The 12,290-nt window shown below is 35.3% G+C and overlaps 1 protein-coding gene across 1 annotated transcript in view; it reads left to right on the top strand.

The window, feature by feature from the left end:
* EDIL3 (EGF like repeats and discoidin domains 3) overlaps nucleotides 1-12,290 on the top strand; it is a 259,985-nt gene that overhangs the window by 149,090 nt on the left and 98,605 nt on the right. Inside the window, exon 5 of the mRNA XM_054055095.1 lies at nucleotides 7,073-7,186. Within this exon, the coding sequence (XP_053911070.1) occupies nucleotides 7,073-7,186 (114 nt within the window). The remainder of the gene's footprint in view (nucleotides 1-7,072; nucleotides 7,187-12,290) is intronic.

Below are 12,290 nucleotides of genomic sequence, written 5' to 3' on the forward strand. Positions count from 1 at the left end.
CTAGCTTTGTGAAAACTGCAGTTATGGTTACTATAGTACAAAAATTTATGATTAAGAGACTTGACTATTTGAAGTTTAATGTGGAAATTATTGTTTAAATGAGGGTTGCATCAGGAAAATGCCATTATAGGACATGAAGAAACTTTGGAAAGTGCTATAGATAATAAATCTCTTTTAAAATGTGATTTATACATAAACGCTACAACTGAGTCACCAATACTGTAACAGCATTACTTTGAACTGAGGTGAAAATTGTAGGTGGAAAAGATGATAAATTAACTAGTGGGGAAAGAAATTAATCCTAAATAAATTATGTTTTGTCAAAATTAAACATTTTACTTGACACACTACATTTAAGAAAATGTTATTGTAAAAAACTTCAAAATATTATTTCATTTTCAGTCTCCCAGAACTCAAATTTCTATACAAATCAAACTTAACACAGAAACTCTAGAATATTAGAAATATATATTCTAATATTCCATTTTTTCTTAAAACAAGTTGACTTAAATTTATCTCAGAAATTACTAAAATGGGAAATAGCATTTGATTTCTTGCAAACTAAGGAAGAATATGTTTTTACAGGTGGCATAAAACAGGACTTGTTGCAAAGACATAATGAAAAAAAGTATAAATTAGTCTAAAGAAGCCTAGAAGAACATACAATTGCTTTGAAAGGCAAGCCTTTTGTAGTAGGGAAGATGCTTAAGAGGCAATTTCTGACATAACTCTAGAAAGGAGCAACTGAACTCTTCTCAAAATAGTTTTTGTTTTGTGTTTAGACATTAATGTATATTGCTGGTTATGAGGGTATCTCAGACATTCATGCATAGTCAAACCAAAGGTTCTGACTTATGTCTGGACATTTATTTTTATTTCCTTGAGTCACTATTTAGAATTGCCTCTTTTGGGTTCAGAACACCACTTTAGTAACTCTCTCACTCTCTTCTTAAAGAAATAATACTCTCTGAAATATTTGTACTGAATGGTTCAGGAAGAATATTAATATGCATCTGTATGATGGATTACTCTGGAGGATATTTACTAGAGTACGTTGCGCCAAATACTTGCAGGAGAAGGAGAACTCTAAACAGGATGATAGTCAGAGTAACATAGTGTTTATACTTTAATGGTGGGGAGCAAGAGGCTTGTACTTCTTCACCTCAGGTGAAAGCTGTTTTCTGCTGGTTTTAGAGATCAGATAATAAGTATATCTGAACAGTGAATCACTTCAATGGGACATTATAGTTGAAGTTTCCTGCAGGTTATTTCGCACAGAATTTTTAGAGCCTTCTGAGGTCAGAAAACTATCTTTGAAAAAGCAATCAAACCACTGAATTTTAACAGATGTCTGCCCTGTGTTGAATATGCATTGAATGCAACCAGTGCAGATTTAATAATGTATCCTAAATATCCAAATTTCATTGGAATATCCTCCAGTTCTTTTTAAATATTTCATACCAGGGTTTTATCAGTAATATATCAATGCTTGGTTTTTTTTATAATTCTGGTTAAGTTAGGGAATAAGTACAGCTGAACTTATATTACATTAATTAGGACTAAAGACTTCTTCAGAGACAGGCTAGACTCTTTCTTACACCTATAATTTACAATAATAAAAGTAATTATTATCATGGTAACCACTTATCTCACTGTATCTTGTAACCAAAAATGCAAGGTGATCTACCTGTGCTTGCAAAGGTTTTGGTGATGGTTATTTTTTCTGTTTAAATACAATTTTATTTTTTTATCTTTTTAAAAAAATGAGGTTGTCCTTATTTAGGAGACCTTTACAATTTAGAATTGTTTTAGTAAATGACAAGAAAATGAGAAAGAACATTTTTATATTTTTTCGATAAAAATCTTACCATGTTTCCTACTTTTCAAGGAGATGTGTCTTTCTGTATTGCTGTAATCCTTAAAATTTTATCATTTAAACTGAGTAGTTTACTGTTAAGATAGCCGTATTAAATTCTATTGATCCTCGTAAGTCAAATTCTATACCAAATAAAACTGTATAATACAACTATTCTTTTCAATGGAGTTTTGCCATTTAGTGTCTCATTAAAAAGTATGGTGCTTGAGCGCATTAGTATAAATCTGTAATAACAAAAACATATATAATCTGACTTTCATGTTCATTGTTAGGAAAGTAATAATAAAAAGTTTTAATATATGAAAGTTCATTTTTAAACAATAACATGATATTACAAAGTTCTGCAAACAAAATCATATCATATACTTTATGTGGTCTTACAGATAGTACTTACTTGTGTAATTAAATCTTTCAGAATCATTATACAATAAAGGAAAAATACAGAGAATGCCTTTAAATAATATGTCAAGAACCGTGAGAGAACTACAAGAAAAGCCTGGATTAAGCTCCAGCTAGAAGTTAATTATTCCACGCTATGTTTCTCCACATTATGCCATACCAGTTGCAAAAAGTAAAGGTATTTGAACATGTTGGTAGTTACCATCAACATTTATTTTGAAATAGAACTAAGTAGGAAAGTTTATAAGTTTTATGATTTTCTTTAAAAAAAAATAATATTGGGGCTTGGTGTGGGGATCATGTTTCTCAAATTGCGACTTGATCTGTATCCAATGTATTTCTGTCAGTCTTCATAGAAGCCAGTTATGATACAGAGCTTATTACCAATTGATCTTCTATTTCCATCTGTTTTCTATACACTAAATATACTTCATTGTGGAAAAAATATTTGGAATATTAGCGAGGCTAAAGAACTCTTAGCATAGTCTTTACTTCCTAATCAACTACGTTAACACTTCAAGATGTTATTCATGGAACAATCTGTTTTCAGAAAGCGGACAGTATTTCCTCTTTCCTGCATTCCTGTCAATTTCAGAATCCATCTTCTGGAATTTTGGAGGACTGCGCGTGGGCAGGCGTGCAGGGGGGCGAGCTGGATTTTGGTGGTTGGGTTATTTTTTTAGCTAACCTGGACACTAGCTAACCTGTAAAAATACAGGCTTTTCCTGTGTTGGCACTTTAGCCTCTTCAGTAGTCCATTTCATTCAGTATTTAACAGTCTTAATAGGTCCCTCTGTGAGGAACTCTGAATTCTAAGGTAGTACCCAGCTACCTCTGTTTTAGTGACGGCTATGCTTAAGATATTATCATCTGAACTGCACTTCAGTTCTGAACTTCAAAATCTAACCCAGCATAAAACTATGTCTACCTGAAAAATCATGAGCAACCTATAATGTTTTTACTTCATATTCATAAATTTCCATTAAAATTTACATTACCTGTTTGCATAGGTATGTTGATTCAATAGTCAATGAAGTCAGTGAAGAGTTTGTATCTGATAACATGCAGAGAACTTTTCTTTAGGAGCCTTTATAGTCTTTAGGAACTACTCCAGAAACTCTATCAAAATTTCTATTCAAATTTACTTCTAGTCATGACAATATGACAAAGTTTAAAAGACTGTTTCAGAAGAAAGAAACACACCAACTGATGTAAGTTTTAGGATCATAATTGCCACATATAGGAATTTGAGTAAAATCTGACCACAAATTGCAGGAACCACTTTTAATTAAATATGCTACATCTACCAATTTAATCAAATGAAATAATTAATAGTAAATTAAATAGTTCTGTAGAACTTACACTCGTTTCTTTAACACAATTCTGTTCATTATCTTTCCAACTAAATGTCTGTTCTGGTATTGAACATGATACTACAATGAGCTAGTCTTTCCTCATTCGTCAACTAGAACATGATGAATTCGAAGAGATGAAAGTTTCTCAAATTACTGGAAAGAAAATCACTTTAGGTTGCAAGTAACAAAAATGAAAAGCTTGCAAATTGCTCCATAGTTATAAACTATGAGGATTACTTTAAAAGTATCTGCTACTTAACATTCAGTTTGTTTTCTCTATCGTCGCATAAATAATATGAAATATGCTGGAAAGTTTTCCATTTTTCCCTACGTACTTCAACACTAGTGGCAAATGAGAAAAAAAATATCTTAAGAAGATATTATCTTTATATAGAAAAGCTTTTAAGAGGATAAATTACTACCTTTACTTCACCAAGTAAGAGATAGTTCATATGTTCACTTTAATGTTTTTTAGTTCACAATGACCTTGATATATTTTTCCCACAAATGGGTTAGGTTGTATTATAATGATGAATAACCTGATGAAAACATAAGGTTAATGGGATTTACTTAAAAAGGCAATTAGGGAGATCAAGAATCTTGTTAAATTTTATAAATACATAGAAGGAATTTTATTTAGAATTGGATAGGTCTCTTCTTTGGTCATTTCCCTTGGCAGGTTTTATTTCTCACATGTGAAGCTGTTACTTCTCTTCTTGCTCTTAACAGACAGGAATTCGGAAAATCCTATGAATTTTTATTAATACAGCATGTGATTTCTTTATAGGCAACAAATGGTAAGACACAAGGGATTAAAAAGAAGCTCAGAGATCTGTAATTATTGTAATTTTTAGTGTAAAAATCTGAAGATTTTCTGGTTAAAGAAAAAATGGCCTCCAGATTTAGCTGAAGATCTGTCCCTGTAGTCCTGCTCACTGCCACAGAAAATTATCACAGAATTGCAGAAAGACTAAGGGTGGAACAGACCTCTGGAGGTCATCCTGCTTAAGCAAAGCCACGTGCAGCTGGTTGCTGAGGGATATACCCAAATGGGTTTTTTTTAGTATCTCCAAGGATGGAGACTCCACAAATACCTGGGGCAGCCTATACCATTGCTCATTCACCGTCACAGTAGAAAGGTGGTTTCTGCTGTTGAGAGCAAATGTCCTGTGTTTCAGTTTGTACCTACTGCCTCCTGTCCTGTCTGTGGGCATCACTGAGAAGAGAGAGGATATCTCCATCTTCTTTGCACTCTCTCTTCACGTATTTATATACATTGAGTTTCCTTCTGGCCCTCCTCTTTTTTAAGCTAAACAGTACTAGCTTTCTTAGCCATTCCTCATAGGTGAGGTGCTCCAGTCCCTTAATCATTATCCATGTGTCTGTCATACTGAAGAGTCCAGAGCTACATGCAGCCCTCTAGGTGTGGCCTCACCAGTGCTAAGCATAGATGAGGGTTTATCTCCCTTAATCTGCTGGCAATACTCTGCCTAACGCAGCCCAAAGGTTGTTGGCTATCTTTGCCATAAGTGTGCATTGCTTTCTCACGGTCAGCTTGCTGTCCCCCAGAACACCCAGGTACTATTTCTGTGCAAAAGCTTTCCAGCCGGTCAGTCCCCCAGTGTGTACTGGTGCATGGAGCTTGTCCCTGCTAAACTCCATGAGGTTCCTGTTCAGCCCATTACCTCAACCCGCTGAGCTTCCTGTGTATGGCAGTACACTTGTCTGGAGTATAAGCTGCTCCTCCCAGTTTTGTGTTATCTGCCAACTTGCTGATGATGCCTTCTGCCCCTCCATCCAAACCATTAATAAAAATGTTAAAGAGCTGGACCAGTTCTGGTTCTAGGGATACACAATAGTCACAGGCTTCCAACTAGATTTTATACCACTGAACAGCACATTCTGGGGATGGCCATTCAGCCATTTTTCAGCCTACATCACGTACATTGCACATGTAGCTGTAAAGGTTACACAGCTTTTAAGATCTGCAGAAAAGACTGGAGGTACAGGCTTCATTGAATACATCACAAAATCAATTAGATCTAGGCAAGACATACATATTACAACACTGATTTTTTGTCCATAGATTCATAGTAAATATAAATGATCAAATCAAAATTCCAAAAATACACACTCTACTACCAGAAATCAGGCAACTTTGTTGACAGAGCTGAATTCTGTTTCTTCTGCACAAGTCTTATTGTATCAGCTTTAGATATTTCTGTAACATCTTCTTTAGTCTATATATGCAAAACTGGGTTTGCATTTGGGGGAGAGAAACAGATCCAACACAAACGTGAAGAGCCTTACCTCAATTCATAAGGCTTTTTGCCTATCAATGAATGCAACTAGTTTATCTCTGTGTAAGTATCTTCTCATTTGAACTTGATCCCATCCTGTGCACATGTGCTATATCACTGTATCCAATATGAATATGCATTTAAACAAAACTGAGTGAAGTGAAATTGCAGTGCAAGTTAATGGCTGCTTTTCTCTTTGCTGTTTGCAGTGTTTAATGCAACAAGACTTCAACTTTTGTCAACAATGTTGAGGGCTAACATCTTTTAAATATTTAACTCTATGCATTGATGCAGCCTTTGAGACAACGCTGCATAAATCCATACAATGCTTCTACTCTGTACAGAATAAACATAAATGCAGGGATGGAGAATTTTAATTATGAGATATCATTTACTTCATCTGCCTATTTATGTTGAGTGAAAAATACTATATTGCATTTAAGAAAAAGAATCTGAAATTATACTTGAAGGTTACTATGCTGCAAAAACAGAGAATGTTATTTTTGCAGCATTTCCTAAAGTCTATTGGAAAAGGGAAACAAATGAAATTAAACGCTTTTTGTGTCTTTTGAATTTAATAGCTTTTGCAAACTTCTAGATCAAGCTATTAGTTTCAATTTGCCCACTTACTCATGCACAGAAAGGAAATTTTTTAGGCAGTTAAACAACCTTGTCAATTAGATGTTTAAGGAATTAAGATGAATTGAGAGACATTCTTAACTGGCATCTGTTGATGAAGCAGTAGCTACCTTTTTTGAAGTTATGAGGATCACTAACGAGTACTGTGTTAGAACTAATTGAAATAGATAATTTAAGGGCAAACTGGCTATGGCCTTGCTTTCTTCTTGAATTTCTAGTGAGGATTCTCATGCAAAACTTCAAATTCTGCTGTGTGATGGGACATTGTAAAACTTTAGTAGATATATGAAACCAGCTTGACTTAAATGAGATTGTTTTGTTTTGTTCGTAAAGCATGCCCTGTTTAATCAGACCCTTTACTGTGCATCTTTGCTGGATAAAAGGTTATATGTCTTCTGAAGTCAATTGTATAAATGCATTGTGGTTTAGTACTTTGAAATGTGATTATTGCTTTTGCAATTTCTTTTTACTAATCATGACATTATCCTGTGTGCTTCCTGAAGATGTAAATGAATGTGAAGCCGAACCCTGCAAGAACGGTGGAATCTGTACAGATCTTGTTGCCAACTATTCCTGTGAATGTCCAGGTGAATTTATGGGGAGGAACTGCCAACAGAGTGAGTATTGCTTGGTTTTACATCCGTATTTTAAAATAAAAAAACCAAATATTTTCTTTTGCAGAAACAACTGTAGCATACTATGAAAATATTTCTTTAGTCTACAAATATCTCGTGCTCAAAATAGCCATCTTATCTTTTCAATGTGGAGGAAATTTAAGAGTCCAAATCTGTCATGTATTCAAGTAAAATATCTTACCTGATGGAAACATTTGTAAATGCAAAATTATTTTCTAAGAGTCAAACAAGAAGGAGTAAATAGTGTAAAGTGGGTTCATCTCGACAAGTGTCATGTCATTAACAACGCAACGTTAATTATTAGCAGGTAATAACAAGTGTAAGAGCAGTGCAAAAATATATGTTACTTTCTCTGACATGTCTGTAGCCTCTGCAAGTTACATCACTGGATAACAGAGAAGTCAGTAGTGCAGTTCCTCCAGAATCTGTCCTGCAAACACATAATTTTACCAATAACATTGACTATGAATGCACTATAAAGGCCTGATTCCTAAATCTGTCACAACAGAGGAGTTCTTCACATGTAAAAGACAAGGTAATCTTGAAGACCAAAATAACAGAAGTAGAATAAAATATTATGGTGTGAAATGCAATATACTCTAGCAGTTATTAATAGCTGTTAGAGGCTCATGGATTTGAAATATTGTGGAGAGGAAAGCCTGTATGTTTCAGCTGAACAAAGGATGCTAATATGGTGGTGTTGTGGATGAAACCAATATAGCCCTGTCATATGTCAAGCCTGTTAAATTAAGATAAAAAAGCAGAAGTATTTATGTACTAGCATATGTAGTATTGGATACTACATTCAAAATACCTGTAATATCGGAGTCATCCATGTTCAAGAGACAGGCTTTCTAGTTCAGGGAAGATCTAATACATGTAGCGGGAAGGGAAAAAACCCTTTGCAAGTTGGACGCTATATAAATGAAACCACAACAAAGTGCTTCATTTTTCTTTCTTCACGTTGTGGATGTCTGGGAAAAAAAGAAAAAGAAACCAACATGGATCAATAATGACAAATGAAAAGCAGGGATTTTTTTCAGGTAGCCTCAGTGAATTCTCAGATTTATACATGCAACATGCAAAATATTTGAGACAACCAACATAATGTGTATGTAATTCTAGAGAGAATTCAAAGATTAAGATTTGTTTTGAAACATTTTAAATTTGTAAAAAATGATCACCTATTAAAGTGTTCTGTAAAAGTTGCTGGTGAACCACTGCGTGTATTTCCTTATAAGCTGCAGCTGAATTAGCATTGGGAGTTCTATCAGGAATCTCATCCATTTCTTCAGAGTTTACTCCTTCTGGTTTTATAGCTGCATCATGAACTTTGCTGAGATAACAGATCACATAAGACCAACCTCCTGTTTTGCTAGAAGTGGGGTATGTGGTGCTGTTACCTAAAGTGGCAATTGTATTTTGTGTATCATGATATGTTATTTCATATTTATTTTTCTTCTTATAGATGTACATGTAATTATAAGTAAACAAAAATTTACTGTGTAAAAGTTTTATATATTTTGTATTTTTATATATATTTATACATTATATGTTTTACTATACAAATATAAACACATATTTCTACTTAGAGAGCATGTAACAGATAGTGTGCATATACAAAAAAAAAAAAAAATTATGTTTCCAGTATACTGAAACAGTGAAAGAATTCTGCTAACGTCAGTTACTGAACTGCAAAATATGGTACCTAGAGAATGTCCATATGCATCATGCTTTGGAGATTTACACTGGTAAGACAATGACCTAGTCAAATTACCTCTCTGGAGGTGCTCCTATAGATAAATGCTCACAACTGGACTGCATCATGTAGCCCACAGTGAAGAACACTAAGGTGTTTAAAAGGATAATTCTGTTGGATGTTGAAGTATTTTAATAATTATGATAAAAGTGTATAGAACAGTCAAATTGCAGTTGGTGCAGAGATCAAGGACAATGATTTGAAAAATATGCTTTGCAGTAACTATCAATTTGTTATCTGTGAAGTATGTAATGTATGGTAAATGGCAGTGACAATGCAGCTCTAGAGTGCAATGGTAAAAAGCTTCTGTTCTGTACATCCTCTGAGTGGGGACCCACATGTGGAAATACCACCAATCTGGTGTCTGCAGAACAGTCATGGGAGGAGTGAGAATTCAGATCTGCTTTGAAGATTTGAGAAAAATAATGTATTACTTAAATCAGTAATTAGAAAATGCTACTCAATTATGCACTATACCATTTCCTGCAGTTGGGCTTGTAAATATCCTTCCTTTCTTCCATGAGAAGCTTAGGTATGCCATTATACCTAATTATGCAATTATAAATAGTAAGTACGTTTCTAATTACACCATTAGAGTACCACACATATTTACAGTAATTATATAATTAAATACTGCTACACTAATTATGTAGATTACTGATTACTGTCTCAGAATTACCTCACACGGCTTCAAGATTGCTAATCCGCATCACAAAATATGTGAAATAACCTACATTAAGAAGAAAAAATAAAAAATGCATCACATAGTCCATTCTCCTGTTGTTGCAAGCCTGTTCTCCAGGATGTACTTTCTAATAGTATATCTAGTTTATTATATCCCAAATACCAATGCATTGTAATAACGACTTGTCATGTTGCTTATCAACTTGTGGTAATTTACATCAGTTTACCCTAAAGCTCCAACTTAAATTTTCTTGCTTTTTTAATTCCACCGTTTAATTCTACCGTAATTAATTTCACTTAACTAATCTCCTAAATAATTTCCTTCTATTTTGTCTCATGTGTAGCACTTTGCAGGTAGAGACAGTTGTTATATTGCACCCAGGTCCCGAAAGTCTTGTTGGAGATCAACCCAAAATCCTTTATACTCCCAAGAGCCACTTCTAATAACTAGTGTAGCTGAAGTGTGAAAGAAAGGCTTGGCTGGAACTGAGTACTAAACCAGCACTAAAATGCCTCTTAAGGCACATATTAAACCTGAGATATTTCTAGATGATCAGTAGATTATGGCCTTAAACTGAATCAAGACAGGTTTCCTCTTGCTCTCTTTCCAATTTATTAAATAGGCAAGTTCTTGCAATTGCCTTCAAATTCCAGAAATTCCCAAACATATTTTCTAGTTTTGTTAGGAAATTTAGACAAAAGACTCTACCCCTGATTTTTGTTGCATCACACTGTAAAATAACCGTTCCCTAGAAACTAGCATAAACTACTCTTGCTGCTGCCTCATGGAGCTGTGCTTCAGCTTTTCTTTTCCTCTTTTACTCCTTTTGTGACTGCCTATTCTTAATGGCCACAAATACTGGGCTGGTACAAAGGGATGGCAGGGGACAGAGCCTGGTATGAAATTAAGATTTAACACTAGTTAAAATTTTTAATCAAGGGACACTCTAATCCAGAGAATTAAACCTATTATTTAATTCATGTCTGAGGCAAAGACAAGAATTTATTTTAATTTTTTTTTTTTAATTCTCTTTGTTTATTGATTTGTTATAATTATTGCATTTTCTTGGTCTCCCAGGGCTCAGTACTGGGTCCAGCCGTGTTCAATGTCTTTATCAATAGCTTGGATGAGGGAATCAAATGCACCCTAAGTGAGTTTGCAGATGACACTAAGTTGGGTGGAAGCATCAATCTGCTGGAGGGTAGGGAGGCTCTGCAAAGGGATCTGAACAGGCTGGACCGCTGGGCTGAGGTCAATGGCATGAGGTTTAATAAGGCCAAATGCCGGGTCCTGTACTTGGGGCACAACAACCCTATGCAGTGCTACAGACTGGGGAAGAGTGACTGGAAAGCTGCCTGGAGGAGAAGGACCTGGGGGTGTTGGTTGACAGTGACTGAACATGAGCCAGCAGTGTGCCCAGGTGGCTACGAAGGCCAATGGCATCTTGGCTTGTATCAGAAACGGCGTGACCAGTGGGTCCAGGGAGGTTATTCTGACCCTAGACTTGGCAATGGTGAGACCACACCTTGAATACTGTGTTCAGTTCTGGGCCCCTCGCTCCAAGAAGGGTGTTGAGGCTCTGGAGCATGTCCAGAGAAAAGCAACAAAGCTGGTGAGGGGGCTGGAGAACAAGTCTTACGAGGAGCGGCTGAGAGAGCTGGGGTTGTTTAGCCTGGAGAAGAGGAGGCTGAGGGGAGACCTCATTGCTTTCTACAACTACCTGAAAGGAGGTTGTGGAGAGGAGGGAGCTGGCCTCTTCTCCCAAGTGACAGAGGACAGGACAAGGGAAAATGGCCTCAAGCTCCACCAGGGGAGGTTCAGGCTGGACATCAGGAAAAAATTTCACAGAAAGGGTCATTGGGCACTGGTAGCGGCTGTCCAGGGAGGTGGTGGAGTCACCATCCCTGGAGGTATTTAAAAGATGGGTAGATGAGATGCTCAGGGGCGTGGTTTAGTGGCAGATAGGAATGGTTGGACTCAATGATCCTGGAGGTCTTTTCCAACCTAGTGATTCTGTGATTCTGTGATTTCTCCTTCAAATTAATAAAAATTAAAAGTTGCAATTCTCAGCTCATTTGCCAGTGATACCATAAACAAAAATTCAGTAAATAAATACATTTCTGTTTGTCATTACTTAGATGTCAAGTTCAGGACTTGTGTGGAAAATTTATGGAGATTTTATTGCTATGTGTGTATGTGCATGTGTATGTATATGTATGCACACAAATTAATTCAAAGAAATTGAATCATTTTTTTAAGGTACTCAGGGTAGTTAACTTGTCATCCACATGGTGTCCTTGCTTTTAGGGAATAACGTGTGTTATGTCTCATAAAAAGGGAAGAATAGAAGAATTTTAGTGTTCAGAAGAAATGTATCAATTTAATATAAAGTTAATGGTAATATTAGATCTACGAACTTCCTGGATTCCAGAAATATTTTCTAACAGAAATGTATTAGAAATATGCTTTAGAAGTGCAAGATGGCAACCTTTTATATGTTAAAAGTGACTTTAACCCACTTCAATTCAGACTTGGTAATTTGTCATGTCTTTTACTGTAAGTGCTGTAAGTATAAAACCAAAAATTATTTAAGAAGCTAAATAAATGCTGAAAGACAGACTAAATGTATCAGAAGTAAGGAT

Source organism: Cuculus canorus, chromosome Z (assembly GCF_017976375.1).
Source record: "Cuculus canorus isolate bCucCan1 chromosome Z, bCucCan1.pri, whole genome shotgun sequence".
NCBI classification, from domain to species: Eukaryota; Metazoa; Chordata; class Aves; order Cuculiformes; family Cuculidae; genus Cuculus; species Cuculus canorus.